Consider the following 21,447-nt stretch of genomic DNA (forward strand, 5'->3'; position numbering starts at 1 on the left):
AAAAACCGACTTCTAACAACGAACTAAAAAGTGAAAAATAATTATATAAAGATTTTATAATTTTGAAGTCGGTGCCAAGTAAAACAAACAGGCTTAGTAATTAGATATTGTAGTAAAGGTGTTGTAGCATTAGTTTGACACCGACTTCAAAATTATAAAATCTTTATATAATTATTTTTCACTTTTTAGTTCGTTGTTAGAAGTCGGTTTTTGTTTTTGTTAAAAATTAATTTATTTTACGATTTTTAGTGATGGGTAGATCTTAAAATGATGCTTCTTGAACGAGTGGTGATGGTGGTGGTGGTGGTTGTCAACGAGTGGTTGTGATTGTTCTATGTAAAGCTTCATTTAATTAGCTATTATTTTTGTGCAAAGTTACATTTTGGTATATTGACAAGAACAAACATAAAAAGTATTCGGGTGAATTCGGAATCTCCCTTTTTTGAAGTTGGTTGAAAATGAGAACATCCTCTTTTTTGAGATTGGTTGAAAAGAAATGCAACGATCAGGAATCTCACTTCTGACATCAATTTAAAAAGATTTTGCTTGTAACTATTACAGTATAATTAATTTTTGACCAAAAAAAAACAAACTTTCCCAATTTTCTCCGGATTCCATAATCGAAACCTAACCAAACTTTCACCAAATTATCCTTGAATCATCAAAATCGGTTGGTGCGACATTGAGTTATTCGACTATTAGTCGCGCACATGCATAATGCAAATTTAAGACTTATTTGATTTTCTCATGGATACCATTGTCAGACATGGACCAAAAAAAATGGGACCATTCGGGAAGCTATACCTTTCAAATAAAAAAAAAATTATCAAAATCGGCCCACCCAGTTAAAAGTTATGAGGTAACAAACATAAAAAAAAAAAAAAAAAAAAATTAAAAAAAAAAAAAATACAGTCGAATTGATAACCTCCTTTTCTTACAGAAGTCGGTTAAAAAAACCATTTATTAAATAATTAAATTTTTATTTCGTTGTCTTAATAGACACCTGGATAATTCAATGCTTTTTTACGTTTCGATCTTGCATACGTATTAAGTTGCATGTAAATTATGTAATGGGTAAAGAGTATTTATTTGTATATGTTTTTTCCTATCTTATATTTACGATAAGATTTCAATATTATAAGCATTATAATCCGTTCTGTACTACATTGGCACAAGCAGAGTACTTATCATTTAACGTTTATTAAATAATGTCAATCAGTATATATTTTTTATGAATATATTTTTTCCTCAGAGGACAAGGACAATGAATTCAGCAAATATAGTATATACATAACTAATAAAAGAGTTAACGATGTCTGTCTATATTGGAAATTGTATTTCTTAGTGGGGAACGGAGTGTTGTTACACTAGGTTTTTCTTGTTGATCTTGCCGATATTGTACATACTCGGGGAATTGAAAAATTTTATATTTTCATTTCATCGATCTGGCAAAGGACGGCGTTGAATTTCGCCACTTAACACGCAATGCCTCGAGAATTCGGTGGAAAATGGAAAATGCAAGTGTCTTATTGGGAACGGAGTGCCTTAATACTAGGATCTTAGATTCTTTCTCCATACTGCTATTCGCGAGATGTGTGAAAGTCAAAAATAATGCTTTTATTTAATTTTAGTTTGTGCACTTTATTGTAGCGAGTGTACGAGTTATATTATTACGATTGAATTGAGATTTCTCTTAAGATTAAGTAAGTTTAACAAGACAAAATGTGAATATTTTAAACTTCAATATAAATGATATTTCGAGGAAACCCAAGATGATAACCCTATATGATAGCCTAACTCGCGTTACAGTAAGCTTACATAATTAGTTACGCCAACAAGAGTGAAGTTATTAAGTCGTACTAGTAATTAAAAAAAGAATTAAGTCAACTGATGTTGGAAAATGTTTCCCTTTATTAACAATAATTTGGGTGAGTACTATACAATTCAATGACATATTTATTTAAATTAATTTTTCCATTTCTTCAATTTGTTGTCGACGTAAAGTGTGAAGTTAAATACGGCCACTCAACAAGCAATGCCTTCAGAATTCGTCCGAAATTGGAGAAAGAAGTGTCTTAGCAATAGGTTCCCTTTGCCTTCCTATTTTTTATTATTATACAAATATATTGTACGACCCAGTTTAAAAATATTCGTTTGTCTATTATATACTGCAATATTGTTTATTTAAAACTTATCGTTACAGAATAACTGTGTCACACAATTATAAAATAAAGTAGTATTATATATAGGTCATTACTTATTCTCTAGAAATATATTTCAAACAATTATATTTAAATCACTGAGTTCGGCCATCATAATTAGATTGTATAATATAGAAACACAGCTTTTTATAGATAGCTCTTTTTATGTAGATATAGGCATCATCATCATCATCATCAGCATTTCCTCGTCCACTGCTGGATATAGGCCTCTGAGCCACTGAGCTCTCTAATATAGGCATATTAGAGAGAAAAAAGGCAAATAACAGTAGTCTACATTAGACAGTCTGCACCACGGCCTCTAAACCTTACGAGTCAAATTTAAGCCTCTTGGCTCGTAGATATTAATTTGTTCTTACAAATATCTGTTTGTGAACTATACTGTTTTCGGGTGTTTAGTACTCGTATTTACAAATATGTTTCATTCATTAAGTTAAAACATTTTTTATTTATTTTATTTTTCTGTCGTTTTTAGCTTATATTTTAGTTTTTGCTCTCAGCGCTGTTGGTGGCGAAGAAATTAATGAGGTAGAAACGACAACTGTAAGTATATTTGTGACAATATATATGTGGTACCCACCAAGTTTTTTATATTTATTTACAATTATTGAAATAATTGATTTATAATAAACCAAAAATAGCACGATATTACTAATATATTAAAAGTATATTTGCTAAATATTTTGTTATATGATTTGGTTCTTTGCCTCGTGACCAGAGCGAGGAAATTACAACAATATCACATAGAGGTTAGTCGTGTCACAAGGCCACAAAGTGTGACTTTAAACCGATTGGTTATGGGTTCGATCCCCGCTCGAAGAATTGAAATATTTATTTAAATTTATATTTCCATTTCTTCGCTCTGGTGTCGAGGCAAAGAACGGCGTTGAGTTCCGCCACTCAACACGCAATGCCACCAGAATTCGGCGGAAAGTGGAGAACGGTGTGACTTAACACTAGGTTCGCTCTGCCTACCCTGCTGAGTGCGGGATACAATATGAAACTGTTTATTATTTTTAACAATATTATATACATTTTTTGATGTAAATTAAAAATTATTGTAAATTGTAGCAATCAGAGTCAATATTTGAAAGCACATCTGTGGCAGAAGCTATCAATTATGATATTTACGATGAAAATAATCATTGTGAACGAATAAAACACAAAGAAAGAAATTTTACGTCACCTATGCGAAGAATTAGCGAAGTCAGTAAGTACTCAGTTTTCAAGTTTTTTTATATTATGGCAAAATCAGGGAGTTAACTAGCCACTCAATCGTTGTACTTAGTGTTTTTTTTGTTTCTCTCTGCTATTTGTTAAAATGGGAAATATGTGGATGTAAAAAGTCGCCTCTTTACATAAGGTGTCATAAAGAAGAAACCATTTGGTGAAACACTGTGGTGGTATATGTGTGGTGGTATGGTGAGGAGCTCAGAGCAGTGCCTTGGACTTTCGATCCAAAATACTAACGTTACTTTTTAAACAATTTTAACGCCACTTTCGAAATACGTTTTCTTAATAAGTGAACTTAAGGAAGGGTTATGTTATCAGCGCGTATCTTGTATGTATGTATGTAATATTCTTTATTACCATCATATCTCCAGAACCGCTGAACGGATTTACATAATTGAGGTATCGTTTGATTTGTTTTAGCAGCCCATGTGTACTTATATAGGTGACACTAAAAAAAATAATCATGGCGGCTGTGGGACGCCATTGGACTTTTTCGAATACCATAATATGGGTATATTTTTGACTCAAAGTAAATATTATTTTGGTCATAGGTTTAAGAGACAGATAGCTTCTGTGCTATCCTATTATTTTGACTTATCAGCCAAGAACTTGGCTACTACTTCAACTGCTTCTATTGAGCAGACTGACATTCCAATTTATTCTGACATTATGTCTAATAATTTACACTCTGTTGACATTTCTCAACATTTAAATTAATTTCTCAGACAACAGAGGTAGCAACCTCTAGCTCTAATTTATTATTAAATATCCATTTGATCCAGCCAGCTTTACAATTAAATTACAATAATCACGCACATTGCACATCATCACAATATCCGTGCAAAAATAATAATAAAAATGTTAATTCTATTAGATTAGTTCATCAGAACATCTGTTGCTTGACGGGGGGCAAGCAGCTAGAGCTGGAATTATTCATGAACTCGGAGGAAATTAGTATTTTGTGTATTACTGAACATTGGTTAAAGGTGAACCAGCTCATGTTTAATTTCAGAAACCACCGGGTAGGAAGCTCATTCTGCAGAATCAACACAATACACGGGGGGTCGCTTATAATATTAAACAAGAACCTTAAGTTCAAGGAACGGAAAGATATTGTGTCCCTTTCTGTAGAATGTTCTATCGAATTAGCGTGTGTTCAATTAGAGCAATTTATTGTTATATGTGTATACAGACCTCCCTCCGCCAATTTAAAATTATTTTTAGAAGTAATGGATGAGGCCTTAAGCAAACTTACCAAGTCGGGTAAGCCTTTGTTAGTGTGTGGGGACTTTAATGTTAATATTTTGGAAAGTTTTAGTCCCACCATTAATTTATTAAGTCTTTTTAAGTCACACAATTTACTTAATTTATTTATGGAGCCAACCAGAATAACTCCTACGACTAGTACTTGTATAGATAACATATTTACTGACATTATTCCATGCTACAAAAGCATTATTAATAAATTGGATTCTGACCACTCTGGTCAGCTAGTAGAATTCTATAGTAAGAAAAAACAGGTGGCTAAGAAAAGAATTGCTGTTGTACCTGTCACAGCTAGTCGTTTGGAACGTATGAGAGTTAGTTTACTAACTAATTTACTAGTTTTAGATATAACTTTACCTCCCAATTCTTTGTACAATTCTTTTTTTTACTCTTTTATTAATAAATTTCATTCAATATTTACTCCCAAAGAGATTACAATTACTGATAGTCCTATCTTTGGAGACTGGGCCACAGCAGGTATTTATAAGAGTAGGGAGACACTGTATATGTTATATTATGAAAAACAGTTTAATAGTGGTGAAGAGTTTAAAGAGTACTTAAAATCTTACTCTAAAATTTTCAAAAGAGTTTGCAAAATTGCTAAATCTTTATTTATTAAAACAAAAATCAGAAATAGTAATAATAAAATTGAAGCCACTTGGAAGGTTGTTAATGCCGAGACTGGGAGAACTAGGGTGAAAGATTCTAATTTTAAACTTAGTATTGACGGTCACATTGTTGATTCCGATTTGGAAGTGGCCATTGCATTTGAAAAGTTTTTCTCTACTTTCCCAGTCAGTCTAACAAACGATTTAGGTTCTTCCACCACTATTGCAGAATCGTTAATTAAAGACAATGTTCCCGAATTTTATAATGGTTTCGTTTTCCGTCATGTAAATTATTCAGACATTAGTGTAGCTTTCAAATCAATTAGTATGAAAAAGACAGCCGACTTGTGGGGTGTCTCAGTTAATATCATAAATTCTTTAATTGATATTTTGATTCCTGATTTAGTTACAATTTTTAATAGATGTATTGATTGTGGAGTGTTTCCTGATTTGATGAAATATAGTAAAATAACTCCATTGTTTAAATCAGGTAGTACGCAAGACCCCACAAATTTCAGACCGATTTCAGTACTACCTACGTTTAGTAAAATTTTTGAAAAGCTGATACTCAGTCAGCTTCTTACTTATTTTAATAAAAATAAATTACTGCACACAGGTCAATTTGGTTTCACTCGTGGAAGGTCAACATCTGATGCTGGGGTCAAATTATTAGAGAGTGTATTCGCGGCTTGGGAGGAGTCACGTGATGCCTTTGGGGTGTTTTGTGACTTATCCAAAGCATTTGATTGTGTGCAGCATAAAACTCTTATCAGGAAGCTACACCACTATGGTATAAGAGGCATTGCTTTGGATCTTCTCACTTCTTATTTAAGTGATAGGATTCAAAAGGTAAATGTTAACGGGAAACTATCACACGGGTCACCTGTAGCATTGGGGGTGCCACAAGGCTCTATTCTGGGTCCGTTTTTGTTCCTTTTGTACATTAATGACTTACCTCACCTTATGAGAGATATCTGTGAAATGGTGTTGTTTGCAGATGATACATCTTTAGTTTTTAAGGTTAATAGACAGCAATTGGAAATTGACGATGTAAACAATGCTCTTTCTAGGATATTGCACTGGTTTAGTGCCAATAACTTGCTTTTAAATAGTAGTAAAACTAAATGTATCAGGTTCTTTACTAAGAATGTTCAACAAGTAGAAACCAGGGTTTTGATGAACAATAAGGAACTTAAAGTAGTTAATGAAACTGTTTTCTTAGGTATAACATTAGATGCTAAGTTACAATGGGGTCCGCATATAGAAACTTTATCTGGTAGACTTAGTTCGGCAGCGTATGCTGTCCGCAAGATTCGTCAACTGACCGATGTTGACACCGCGCGTTTAGTATACTTCAGCTATTTTCATAGCATTATGTCTTACGGCCTATTACTTTGGGGTAGTGCCGCTGAAATAGATACCATTTTTGTGCTCCAAAAACGGGCTGTCCGAGCAGTCTATAAAATGGGTCCACGGGAGTCACTAAGGAATAAATTTAAAGACTTTAACATCCTCACACTACACTCCCAATATATTTACGACAACTTAGTATATGTGCATAAGAATATTAATAAATTTAATAAAAACAGTGACCTCCATCAATATAATTTAAGAAATAAAAATAAGCTTGCTGTGCCCTTCTCTAGGCTCCATAAAGTGTCTCACTCATTCGTAGGTCAAAGTATACACTTTTATAACAAACTTCCAAACGACGTGGTTAATTTATCACTGAACAAATTTAAAAAAGTGGTAAAGCACAGGCTCTGCCAAAAAGCTTATTACTCTGTTAAAGATTATGTTCGCGATAAAGATGTTTGGAAACGAGTTGCTCTATTTCTAAGTTAAAATTGTTAATTGTGATTTATAACAAATGTTGGCATTTAAAAAGAGTGGCCATGAGTTTCTTTGCCTGTATCTTCTCATGAGCTCAACCATTTGAACGGGCTTTTTTCAAGTCAAAATTGCACATTTTTTTGGTTATTTTGTTTTCCATTTTTTTTTATCTTTTATGACATGTCCAAGTGAATGTTAAGCATTTTTATGGAATAAAGATATTTTGACTTTGACTTTGACTTTGGGTATCACATTAAAGAGCTCAATACGAGGATTTCAAAAAGGCATGTCATGATATGACCTTTAAGTAATTCTTCAATCAATAAAATCTTTACCAAGAACCCCGCATAATTTAAAGAGGTCCCGACTGTTAATCCTAATAAACTGGGCTTGTTTATTTTCTTTTTAGATTTATGCAGTTGGGGTTTTGTTTTTTTTAAATATTTTTTTTATTATTCTATGAAGAGCAAGAATATTTTAACACGAGTTTCTCTCTGCTTATCCTGGTGAATAGGAAATTAATTGATGATAAAGGCATCGTGGCTTAACAGCGTAGCGTCCAATTGTAAACACGCAGGATTTTTTTTTTTTTTTTCGAACATGTGGATAATGCTGTTAGCCCTATTGGCTTTTACAGCGACACCGGTTGGGTAGGGAAGAGGGTACTCTGTCCCTGAAGAAATGCAAGCACTAAGTGGCTGCCTGTGAGGAAGTCGACGACTGTAAGGGCGCCCCCTGCGGGACTCGAACCTCGGCTTGCGGCCGTCGAGCGCACTGGGATTTCACCTATGCTAAGCAAACCAGCCGCGACATGAAGTCGCGACTGGGGACAAATTAGACTACTCTAAGGGAGCTAACGGTCCCTAACCGCTGGGCCCCACCGCGCCGCGACGCGATCGAGCCGTTGAATAAGCTGGACTTCGTCGTCGATTCCGTCGGCGACGGTGTTTGTGTCGTGTGTGAGTAGTGTGTTTCCTACCTACATACGGGGCATTCGCTATAGTAATGGCGTCATCGGAGTCTAAAAGGACGCTGCGCGGGCGTCTACGTCTAGGGAGTGCGTTAGGGATGTAATCACACGCATTAACGATGAGGGGATTCGCGTGCGAGCCTGCGCGCTCAAAGTAGCGCTTCGCTAAACGTTTGCAAGGAAGGTTTTGAGTTCGATGACCACTCTAGGAAAAGAGTTCTTTTAATTTCATTGATCTGATAACAATAAAAAGCGTGGCTTAGAAAACTGCCTTTCAATAGGCAATGTCTCATAAATTGAATATTAATATAAAATGACATATTAAAAATACTTTCAGAGTGCTTGGAATATGTTTGGAGGAATATAGTAGAAGAGAACGAGGTTAACTTGAAAACAGATTGTAGTAAGTCTTTTTATACAACTATTTGTATTACAATATATATATTTTTGATTTTTTATAATATAATGATATATATTCTCATTTCATTGTAGGTCTGGTCGTTACGGCCGGAGGTCGACCTGCTTTTGAAGGAGAATTTCCCCATATGGTATCTGTATATCTTTAAAATAAAAAAGAACTCAATTTGGTCACAGAACATAATTTAAATATTTTCTATTATTTTCAATAATTTTAGAGGTCGTTGTCGTGTAGCTTCATAACGTACTACTATATACACGATAATGAGTTGGATTCCCGCTCGAGAGAATGAATTATTTTCATTTCCTCGCTCCGGTAACAAGCAAGTTAAGTTTTACCCACCAAACACGCTAAACATTAACCCACTAAACATTTCTCGATATTGGACGGTGCATGGAAACGCAATTGTCTTAACAATTTAAATGAAGGCATTCGAAATGTCTGAACACTAAGCCCTCTTTGCCTATCCTACTATTCTTCTTGGTATTGTCAAGTAAGCTTATTTCATTTTTCTTTCTATTAAATTATTGATTTAAATCAATAACGGTTCCAGGGTGCTGTAGGCTGGAGATCGGTTTTCAGCAAGGGTGAGCCTGAATGGCTGTTTAAATGTGGTGCATCTTTAATAAGTGAGAAGTTCATGCTGACAGCAGCACATTGTTCTTACATATCTTCAAGAGATGCAAGCGTGGCGCGTCGTCAGCCTGAAGTTGTTAAGATAGGTGATAAATATTTGGTCCAGGTAAATTTGTTCAGAAAATTTATTGTAATATTATAAAAGTGAAGAATTTAGTTGGTTTAACCCAACTGAAATGAAAAATATATTCATATGCACTATTTTTACCTTTCTGAGACAGTCCTTTTATCTATCAAGGAAGGAAATTATTATTTATTTGGTTTATTGCATTACGTTAATAATTTTAGAGTGAGAGTTACCTCAATCGTTTAGAATGTGCCATCTGTCACATTCTAAATGTATGAGTTTACATAATTTTTAGCTTACTCCCTTATCTTCATTTGCCCACGGGGGCAAGTGGACTTAGAAAAAATAATATAAAATTGTATAATAAAATTCAGAAATATAGAAACAAATAACGCCGCCGTCTTGGAGTGGCACAAGCGTGTGACTGTAAATACAGCGGTTGTGGGTGCGACACCCACTCGACGAGATGAATTAAATGTGGTTTGCGTCACTGGGATCTCTTAAACGGTTACGCAATTTTCTCCCTATACCTACCAAGATTGCGTTAGTAAGTACTCTTCTCTTACCGATTCTCGATTATGCTGATCTTTGTTGTCTTGATCTAAGAGAGGACCAATTAAATAAGCTTGAGCGTCTTCAAAATGTGTATATACGATTCATATTTGGTCTACGTAAATATGATCACATTTCTGACTTCCGAAAAAAGCTCAAGTGGCTCCCTATCCGGCTTCGTAGGAATACTCACATACTTCATCTTCTTTACTGTATTCTGTTCAATCCAACTTCTCCCCCGTACCTAAAGGAACGATTTGAATTTTTGGGCCGCTCACATCCACGACGTCTGCGATCCGACTATAGTCGGGTGCTAAAAATTCCACAACATTCCTCGTCATTTTATGGTGATTCATTTACAATTACTGCGTGTCGGTTATGGAACGCCCTGCCCTTGTTTGTTAGGAATTCAAAAACGTTCCTTATCTTTAAAAAACGCTTAAAAAAACATTTTATAGCCCTCTAAACCTTTTTAACCGTACTTACTTAATATAAGTGTATTTTTTTTATTATTATTATTAATTTTATTTTCATTTTATTATTTTTTTCCCTTGTTTCTATACTAAGTATGTATCCATATTTTAACATAATTTATAAGTGTATATGTATGAATGTATGTAAGTATGTATGTATTTATATATATGTATGTATGTATTTATTTATGTATATATGTATCTATCTTTGTGTAGGTTTATTTATTTATTTATTTTTATATAGTTGTTTGTAGTTGTTGTTTGTTATATCTATTCACACCCTACTCTTTATTTATTTATTTTTTTGCGATTTCCAACGCCTCAAGGTTACCTGGAAGAAATCGCTATTTCAGCGATAAGGTCGCCTATTGTACCATATTCTTTTACTTGTATTCTACTATTTCTTTTTTGGGTGTACAATAAAGAGTTTTATTATTATTATTAAATGATGTTTTCATTTTCTCACTCTGTCAACAAGACACAGCGCGTCGTTGAGTTCCGCCAATCAATATTAATAATCGGGGAAAAGTGGAGAACAAGTGTCTTAATACTGGGTTTTCTCTGCCTATCAAGCTATACGAGTACAATATGTAAAATTTTTCTAACACATATATTATTATTTTTTGTATATATTATTATCATGAGAATAATACTATAATAAATCACGAGAATAAACTAAAATATAATTTCAGGAAGGAAACTATCCCTCCCACTACCAAATGAGATCGTTTTTGGGATATCGAAATATGGCAAGTATCAGTAAATATTATTTTCTTAAAATATTGATTCTCTGTCTGTTTCTAGTCTGGGTTATTATCATTTTCTGGGTGCAGAAATAGAAAATGCGCGGCGTAGAATTTTGCCACTTAACATGAAATATTTCGAAAATTGCGTAGAAACTGGAGTGTCTTAGCACTAAGTTCCCTCTGACCACCGAGCTTGCTCGCTGCTTGTTGCTATTCGGGACACATAATGGTATAATTATTTTCTTTTACTTATAGTAAAAGTAATTTAAAGGGTTTAGAGTTTTGTGTCAATTTACATACATCTTATAAATATCTTAATTTCTTTAATTTTCAGGAAATATCAATAAGAACACAACCGAAAATAATTAGAATTGAAAGAATAATAAAACACGAAGACTATCATGCACCTAAAGTATACAACGACATAGCTTTACTGGAGTTAGCGGAGTCAGTAGAATTCGGTCCTCTCATCCGCCCTGCCTGTCTTTGGACTAACATGGATACTGGTGGCTTAGGAGCACTTTCTGTTTCAGGATGGGGAGTAGTGGATCCAAGTATGTTATTTTTCCCAGCTTTGTACTTTTCATCGTACCAAGTTAGCAGGATATGCAGATGGAGCTTAGTGGCTAGTTACTCCGTTCTTCACTTTTTGGCTAGTTCGAGTAATGTGGCGGATCTCTTGCAAATCTCACTGAGTATACAAAAAGCAGTCCTAGAGGCTGGGTATCTTTATATAGGGCTGCAACGAAGACCAGTTGCAGATTAATCTCCTTTCATGCTGTGCATTAAGTTTCCGGGATCATCACATTTAATGTCAACTTCTGAGTCACCGTGCCAAAACGGCATTATAATTATTATAACAATACTAGCGATCTAAACGTGGTTGGACCCGCTTTTACTTTTTGTTATTATATTTAAAATAAAAAAAATCAAATAATTAAATCACGCTGTATGCCGCACACAGCAGAGTAGGCAGAGGAAACTTACTGTTAAGACACTCCGTTCCCCACTTTCTGCCGAATTCTGGAAGCATTGCGTGTTGAGTGGCAGAACTCAACGCCGCGCTTTGCTTCGACTTCGAAGAAATGAAAATATTCAATATTTCAATGTCTGGAATGGAAATCGAACTTTAACCGTCGCGTTTTTTCTTTTTTTTTCTTTGCACCTCTACGTCACGACGGCCAGTCAATCAGTCAATTATTTCAATATTTAAGAAATAACCAAAACAATTCACTTTTATATAGCCAAAGAGCAAGCACTCAACAGTTTTAAAGTAAATATTAAGGGACCTATCGCTATGTATTTGCCGTTTACTTTTTTTTATTTGAAGTATATATATATATATATAATGTATATATGTATATATGTATGTGTTTATAACGAACAGTATCTCGTCAAGCTACCACCGAGCTGCAAACGGCAAAAGTGGGTGTCATAAATTCAGATAGTTGCGACGAATTCTTGAGGTGGCGAAGAAACAGAAACTGGCAAGGCTTGACTGACCATCAGATCTGCGCCGGATATCTACCTGGTGGCGTTGATACTTGTCAGGTATGTAACTACAGCTATAAATAGAGAATCTGATGTTATGTCACTTTGGTTCCCACTCTCTGCACAATTTGCTGGACGTTGCGCACTAAGCGGCGGAACTCAATAACACGCTTTATGTAGTAGAGTAAAAAATAAAATAAATTAATATAATACAAAATTTAATTAAATTAAAATATGAGGCCAGTCGTAGCGCAGGAGCACAAAGTGTGCTGCAAAATCGGATGGTTGGTTGTAGGTTCAATCCCCATTCGAGGAAAGGAAATATTTATTTAAATTTATATTTTCATTTTATCGCTCTGGCAAAGGCAAAGGCGAGGCAAAGCGCGGCGTTGAGTTCCGCCAGTCAACACACAATACTAGAGTTCGGCGGCAAGTGGGGAATGGAGTGTTTTAACATGAGGTTCCCTCTGCCCACCCTGCTGTGTGCAGGATACAGGGATTATATAATAATTTACCCGTTTTAATTTTACTGTCAAATATCGTCACACTTCACCACTTCGGAGAAGGCGATGATTTAAAATAATATTACGTAGAAAATGGAATTGTTTTAAGTAAGAAATGAATGTAATTAAATATGTATATACAGGGTGTCCCAGGAGTCAACGATAAAACGAAACCAGGTGATAGACCAAGTCGTGACAGTTATGAGAAAAATATAAAAAAAAATCTTTGTCATGTATTTTTCATATTATATTGATTTTAAAAAATATCGGAAAAACCGACACCCTCTGATAATTTTTCAAGTCCTAAGACTACAAATATTACTCTTCCTTCATTTTTTTTTCTGTAATGTAATCATGAGTAACCCTTCTATGAATTACAGCTTAAGATTGAAACATACCTTCATCGGTTTTCAATAAAATGTGATGTTTTTGCCAAACATTAAATTCAAAATATTTACTACACTCAACTTTAACCGACAGTACTATAAAAAAAATGTACTACACTGTTTTTGAAAGTAACTTTAAAAGTTGGCGCATTTAATCTGAATTCCGAAATGGTACGACACTTGCTGGATTACTTCTTTGTTGAAGAGAGAAAAATCGAAATACACGATAATCGGGATGACGTTCAGCTTTTTGGTATCTTTTCCGATACATTCTAGCAGCAGCATTTGCGTTACATAACCACTCTCCATGAATGAAATGCATATTGGCAATGTGTCAAAGACCGAGTATATGGCCTGCGAGAGCCCAGACTCGAGCACTATCCTTATAAGTCCTGGGCCAGCCCCTAGTTGGAAAAGTTCAGGTACCTTGGATCCGTCATGCACGAGTCTGGAGTGACCACACCAGTGGCCTCCTGCCACTCAGCCCAGGCAACGCTTATCCGACTTAGGGGCTGGCCCAGGACTTATAAGGATAGTGCTCGAGTCCGGGCTCTCGCAGGCTATATACTCAGTCTTTGACACATTGCTAATATGCATTTTATCCATGGAGAATAACCATTCTCCATGAATGGACGGTTTTTCCGATATTTTTTAAAATCAATATAATATGAAAAATACATGACAAAGATTTTTTTTAATATTTTTCTCATAACTGTCATGACTTGGTCTATCACCTGGTTTCGTTTTATCGTTGACTCCTGGGACACTCTGTATATATACTGTTTGTTTGTGTTAAAGGGTGATTCTGGAGGTCCCCTGCAAGTCAAAATCAACTATACACAACAATGGCCTATGTACTTCCTAGTAGGAATAACCTCCTTCGGCTACGGCTGTGCGAGAGCGAATATACCGAGCGTGTACACCAGGACAGCCAGCTTTGTGGACTGGGTAGAGAGAAATGTGTGGCCAGATAACAAATAAATAAACTTTATGAATTTATTTTTATTTTGTTTCTCTTTTTTACTTTAACTGCTTTGCGCAGATAGAGAAAATTTTTAGATTATTTCATACATACTTATGTATGGAATAATCTTACTAAACTAAATGTATATGAGACTCTCATATATACTCATACATGTATACTCATACATGTATATTAAATGTATATTAGATTACATATGTTAGTATTGAAATGCTTATATTATTACTAAGAATTATTTTAACAATTGAAATAAGAAAATAAGTTTTAAAAATTAAGGTTCAAAAATTATAATTTATTACAGTTCGTAAGTTAAGCGTAAGTTTTTCATTACCGTAAGTGTCACTAAAAATAGAGGCAAAGAAAAAATTTAACAAGTTTATTTATTAAAAAATGAATAACAGAACAAGCATAAAATATATATAATATCATTTATATCATGTTTGGGGGATTGGAATAAATTAACTAAATTTGTTTCTCTGTAAATTTGAGTTTATATTGTTCGATTTTACCTAATATAGGCGTAATCAATGGATTTCATTATCTCATCCAAATATCTCTAAAATTTCTGTCTCGTTGTCCTATAAAAAAAGTAATATTATAATTTTTTTCGTTATAATTTTGCGTCATTTTTGAAACATTTAAATTTACTATATTAGCATAAGCAGAGAACTTATCATTTAACGTCAATTAAATTATGTCAATCGCCATATATTTTTTATCAATACTGATAACCTTTTTCCCAGAGGACAAGGATAATGGATTCAGCAAATATGATCGTATATACATAAACAATAAAAGAGTTAACCGTGTCTGTCTATGTTGTAAATAATATTTATTGCTGGGGAATGGAGTGTCGTTACACGAAGTTTTTCTTATTAATCGTGGCGATATTGTAGATATTCGGGGGAGAGTAATATATTACAGTTTTATAAGTAACGGTTTAATGTAACGATAGAAATTAGATTTATCTTGAGATTTAATAAGTTTAACCAGACAAAATGTGAATATTTTGAAATCCAATATAAATGATATTTCGAGAAAACCCAACAACATATTTATATGATAAGCCTAACTCGCGTTATAATAAGCATACGTAGTTTAATTAGTTAAGGCAAGAATAGTGAACAAGTCAACTGATGCTTGAAAATGTTTCTTTCCATTAAGATTAATTTTGGTGAGTACTATACAATTCAATAACATTTCTATTTAAATTTATTTTTCCATTTCTTTAATTTGGTGTCGAGGCAAAACGCGAAGTTATGTTCCGCCACTCAACACGCAATGCCTCCAGAATTCAACGGAAACTGGGGAACGAAGTGTTTCAACAATAGGTTCCTTTTGTTTACCCTGCTGCGTGCGGGATACAGCGTGAAGCTAATTGATTGATTGGCATAATAGAGAGAAAAAAGGAAAATAACAATAGTCTACATTATACAGTCTGCGCCAAGGCAGCTAGACCTTATGAGTTCTGTGTTCCACTTAGTTACAGACATTTTTTAATGTTATTATTTATCCAATGGAATTACATATTAAAGAAAAAAAAGTAGTTTTTTTGTTTATTTTATTTTTCCGTTTCCGTTTCCGTTTCCAGCTTATATTATAGTTTTTGCTCTGAACTTTCTTGGTGGCGGATTAACTGATGAGGTGGAAACGACAACTGTAAGTATATTTGTGACAATATATCTGGTACCCACCAAGTTTTTTATATTTATTTACAGTTATTGAATTATATTAAAAGTATATTTGTTAAATATTTTGTTATATGAATTGGTTCTTTGCCTGTGACCAGAGCGAGGATATAAAAGTATTTAAAGATTTATATTTCCATTTCTTCAGTCTGGTGTCGAGGTAAAGGGCGGCGTTGAGTTCCGCTACTCAACACGCAATGCCTCCAGAATTCGGCGGAAAGTCGGGAACGAAGTGTCTTAACACTAGGTTCTCTCTGCTACCCTGCTGAGTGCGGGTTAAAGCGTGAAACTGATTATTATTTTTAACAATATCACATACATCTTATGATGTGGATTAAAATTTATTTCAATTTTAGCAATTAGAGTCAATATTTGAAGGCAAATCTGTGGCAGAAGCTATCAATTATGACATTTACGATGAAAATAATCAATGTAAACAAATAAAACATAAAGAAAGAAATTTTACGTCACCTATGCGAAGAATTAGCGAAGTCAGTAAGTACTCAGTTTTCGAGTTTCTTTTATATTATGATAAAATCAGGGAGTTAACTAACCACTCAATTGTTGACCACGACCACGTTGACTTAGTGTTTTTTTTGTTTCTCCAAATTGATAAAAACTTGATAACAATATGATAGACTATCTCTGCGTATTTCTTAATATGGGGAATGTATGGATGTAAAAAGTCGCCTCTTTACATAAGGTGTCATAGAGAAAAACCACTTAGCATTTTATGGGTGAGTCCTATCACTATGGTGGTATATGGTGAGGAGCTCAGAGCAGTCCCAGATTCTAACGTTCTCTCAAAGTACGTTTTCCTAATAGGTAAACTTAAAGCACACTAGGATAAAGAGCGAAATATTTTAACACGAGTTTCTCTCTGCTTATCCTGGTGAATAGGAAATTAATTGATGATAAAGGCATCGTGGCGTAACGGCGTAGTGTCTAATTGTAAACACGAAGGTTTTGAGTTCGATGACCTAGAGTGGTCATGGGAACTGGGAATGAGTTATTTTAATTTCATTGATCTGGTAACAATTAAAAGCGTGGCTTAGAAAACTGCTCCTCAATAGGCAATGTCTCATAAATTGAATATTAATATAAAATGACATATTAAAAATACTTTCAGAGTGCTTGGAATATGTTTGGAGGAATATAGTAGAAGAGAACGAGGTTAACTTGAAAACAGATTGTAGTAAGTCTTTTTATACAACTATTTGTATTACAATATATATTTTTATTTTTTTGTAATATAATCACACATCCTCATTTCCTTGTAGGTCCGCGCATTACGGTCGGAGGTCGACCTGCTTTTCAAGGAGAATTTCCCCATATGGTATAAGAACTCAATTTGATCACAGAACATAATTTAAATATTTTCTATGAGACAATCTATGAGACAATTAATTATTTTTATTCACCTAGCGTCTATTACCAAACTATACTGCGGAGTAGGCGAAGGGAACCTGTGAATCAAATATGTGTGATCTCAACGATTCGAAAGAAAATATTAAATGTTTCATTTCTTCGAGTGGGAAACGAACCCACAACCTATCGCCGTTACAATCGCGCATTTGTGCCCCTGGCTGGTTTTAATAGTTCAAATGGTTTTTTCTATCAAATTAACTATAGAAACTATTTCTAATAAATTATTAACGGTTCCAGGGTGCTGTAGGCTGGAAATCGGCTTTCAGCGAAGATGAGCCTAAATGGGTGTTTAAATGTGGTGCATCTTTAATAAGTGAAAAGTTCATGCTGACAGCAGCACATTGTTCTTACATATCTTCAAGAGATGCAAGCGTTGCGCGTCGTCAGCCAGAAGTTGTTAAGATGGGTGATAAAGATTTGGTCCAGGTAGGAGGGTTAATATTTGTTTAGAAGGTATTTTATGGAAATAATGGGGAATGGTAATATTATAAAAGTGAAGAATTTGATTGGTTTAACACCACCACTCTAAACTCAGGAACTACTGCTTGAATTTAAGAATATATTCATATACACATATATCTTTTGCGTAGAGTGAGAGTTACCTCAATAATTCAGAATGTGTCATCTGTCACATTCTAAATATATGAGTTTGTATAGCTTTTAGCTTACTCTTTCTACTCTACTACTTTTTATTGCCCACAGAGGCATGTAGAAAGATAAACTCTATTGGTACCGTAGACTTAATAATATAAAATTTTATAATAAAGTTCAGAAATATAAAAACAAATAAGGCCGCCGTGTCGTAGCAGCACAAGCGTGTGTCTGTAGGTTCGACACCTGTTCTGGTAACAAGGCAAAGTGCGTCGTTGAGTTCCGCTAATCAATACTAAAAATCGGTGAAAAGTGGAAAACGAGTGCCTTAACCCCGGTGTTTCGTCTGCCTATCATGCTATACGAGGGCTATAGCTTAAAGCTAAAAAAAGGAATATTTAAGATTTTTCTAATACGTCTTAATTTTTTTTATACATAATTATCATGAGAATAGTATTATAATAAATCATGAGAATAAACTAAAATATAATTTCAGGATGGAAACTATCCCTCACTCTACCAAATGAGATCGTTTTTGGGATATCGAAATATGGCAAGTATCAGTAAATATTATTTTCTTAAAATTGGTTTTCTGTCTGTGTTTTCTGGCTGATTTTATTGGTTTTCTGTCTGACTAGCCAGGCAGGGTTATTATCATTTTCACCATGCTTGCTTGCTGCTAGTTGCTATTCGGAATACATATAAGTATTTTCTTTTAGTTATAGTAAAAATTTTTTAAAGAGTTATGTTAATTTACACAGTATTATCTTATAAATATCTTACATTCTTTAATTTTCAGGAAATATCAATAAGAACACAACCGAAAATAATAAGAATTGAAAGAATAATAAAACACGAAGACTATCATGCACCTAAAGTATACAACGACATAGCTTTACTGGAGTTAGCGGAGTCAGTAGATTTCGGTCCTCTCATCCGCCCTGCCTGTCTTTGGACTAACATGGATACTGGTGGCTTAGGAGCACTTTCTGTTTCTGGATGGGGAGTAGTGGATCCAAGTACGTTGTTCGTCGTACCTACATAGCAGGATATGCAAATGGAACTTAGTGGCTAGTTACTCCGTTCTTCACGTTTTCGCTAATTCGAGTAAAATGTCACTCTCTCTCACCGAGTACACAATAAGCGGTCCTTGAGGTTCTCTATATATAGATCTGCAATGAAGACCAGTTGCAGATCGATCTCCTTTCATGCTGTGCATTAAGTTTCCGGGATCGTCACATTTAATGTCTACTTCGGAGTCATTGTGCAACGGAATTATAATTGCTATAACAATACTAGCGACCTAAACGTGGCTTCACCCGCTTCTACTTTTTGTTATTAAATTTAAAATTTTCACATACATTTTGGCTTATTTGTCATTCTGATATATTTATTAGCTATACTATTGTATAGTTTCATCTAAATTCGTTCAGTAGTTTTGCTTGAAAGTGGAACAAACATCCATCCTCACAAGTTTTTTTATAATATTATTAGAATTGTCTATGATATTTATAATCTTGTCTTACTAAAAGAAAAAACGTCTCAAGAGGTTATTGACATTATTAACAAAATAAACTGAGATAGAAAGCGATTTTAATACTATAAATGAATATGACATTATGTACGTATTTGAAGAATTTGCCAATCTAATATTAAATGCTAATATTGACTTCTAAAATAACTTAGCGTTAACCTGCGGATTTTACAACGAATAACTTTGAACTTTGAACGCAAATATTGGACATTTTGGATAATAAAATAATCTAAAGTGGTTTTAATAAATGTCATCGAATAATATTCAATTAAATGTGAAATAATATTACATTTAGGTTACATTGTATTGTATGAATGTTTTAAGTTTTATAATAAAATAAAAACACTTATTAATTTTATTGCCACTTGAGGAAACGTAAAATAAATAATAGAGTCCCATTATAAAAATGAAAATGAATAAACGATGAGAAATAAAAATATTAAATATTTCACTGCCCGGAGTGGAAATCGAACTTCAACCGTCTCCTTTACAACGACATCTTGGCACCTCTAGGTCAGGACGGTCTTTATCAGTTAATTATTTCATTAACTTTCAAACGCTTAATAGTTTAAAAATAAATATAAAGTAATCTGTCGCTATATAAATGCCGTTTCCTTTTTTTTTTTGAAATATATATATTAATTAATTGTCAATAATATTAATTTATATCAATTTATTTACAGTATCTCGTAGAGCTACCACTGAGCTGCAAGTCGCAAAAGTGGGTGTCATAAATTCCTATAGCTGCGACGAATTGTTAAGATGGCGAAGAAACAGAAACTGGCAAGGTTTGACTGAGCGTCAGATCTGCGCCGGATATCTACCTGGTGGCGTTGATACTTGTCAGGTATATAACTACAGCTATAAATAAGCAGTGTAGACAGAGAGAGAGAGAGAGAGAATTTGATGTTATGTCACCTTGTTTCTCACTCTCTGCACAATTTTCTGGACGCACTAAGCGGCGAGTGAAAGAATAATATAATACAAAATTTAAATATATTAAAATATGAGGCCAGTCGTAGCGCAGGAGTACAAAGTGCGTTGCAAAATTGAATGGTTGTAGGTTCGATTCCCATTCGAGGAAAGGAAATATTTATTAAAATACATATTTTCATTTCTTCGCTCTGGTGTCGAGGGAAAGAGCGGCGTTGAGTTCCACCAGTCAATACGCAATGCCTCCAAAATTTGGCTCCAAAAAGTTGGGAATGGAGTGTCTTAACACTAGGTTCTCTCTGCCCACCTTGCTGTGTGCGGGATACAGGGATTATATAATAATTTACCCAAGTTAACTGTCAAATATCGTCACACTGCCCTACTTCCGAGAAGGCGATGATTAAAAATAATATTACGTAGGAAATGGGATTGTTTTAAGTAAGAATGAATGTAATTAAATATGTATATATATATATATATATATATATATATATATATATATATATATATACATAATAATATACTGTTTGTTTGTATCAAAGGGTGATTCTGGAGGTCCCCTGCAAGTCAAAATCAACTTAACACAACAATGGCCTATGTACTTCCTGGTAGGAATAACCTCCTTCGGCTACGGCTGTGCGAGAGCGAATATACCGAGCGTGTACACCAGGACCGCCAGCTTTGTGGACTGGGTAGAGAGAAATGTGTGGCCAGATTTCAAATAATTAAACTTTATGAATTTATTTTTGTTTTATTTCCCTTTTTACTTTAAATGCTTTGCACAGATAGAGAAGATTTATTTTTAGATTATTTCATACATACTTATGTATGGAATAATCTAACTAAACTAAATGTATATGAGACTATACATTAGATTACATATGTTAGTA

At 34.0% G+C, this 21,447-nt stretch overlaps 3 protein-coding genes across 3 annotated transcripts in view; 2 read left to right on the top strand and 1 right to left on the bottom strand.

Moving 5' to 3' along the window:
• The window catches only part of LOC146539698 (adipokinetic hormone/corazonin-related peptide receptor variant I-like), a 90,924-nt gene that overhangs the window by 10,098 nt on the left and 59,379 nt on the right, over window positions 1–21,447 (bottom strand). The gene's annotated exons all lie outside the window — the stretch shown is intronic.
• On the top strand, window positions 1,169–14,385 carry LOC146539700 (venom protease-like). Its single transcript, XM_085208124.1, has 10 exons — window positions 1,169–1,928; window positions 2,695–2,762; window positions 3,291–3,429; window positions 8,467–8,532; window positions 8,622–8,677; window positions 9,101–9,289; window positions 10,968–11,024; window positions 11,356–11,575; window positions 12,409–12,572; window positions 14,200–14,385. The coding sequence occupies exons 1-10, from the start codon at window positions 1,901–1,903 to the stop codon at window positions 14,380–14,382; spliced, it is 1,170 nt and encodes a 389-aa protein (XP_085064250.1). The 5' UTR covers window positions 1,169–1,900; the 3' UTR covers window positions 14,383–14,385.
• On the top strand, window positions 15,163–21,288 carry LOC146539701 (venom protease-like). The gene is made up of 10 exons (XM_085208125.1): window positions 15,163–15,557; window positions 15,975–16,042; window positions 16,428–16,566; window positions 17,201–17,266; window positions 17,352–17,407; window positions 17,737–17,925; window positions 18,587–18,643; window positions 18,890–19,109; window positions 20,308–20,471; window positions 21,100–21,288. The coding sequence occupies exons 1-10, from the start codon at window positions 15,530–15,532 to the stop codon at window positions 21,280–21,282; spliced, it is 1,170 nt and encodes a 389-aa protein (XP_085064251.1). The 5' UTR covers window positions 15,163–15,529; the 3' UTR covers window positions 21,283–21,288.

Source organism: Heliconius melpomene, chromosome 4 (genome assembly GCF_056956725.1).
Source record: "Heliconius melpomene rosina isolate 202511_hmr_F chromosome 4, ASM5695672v1, whole genome shotgun sequence".
Classification (NCBI taxonomy): Eukaryota; Metazoa; Arthropoda; class Insecta; order Lepidoptera; family Nymphalidae; genus Heliconius; species Heliconius melpomene.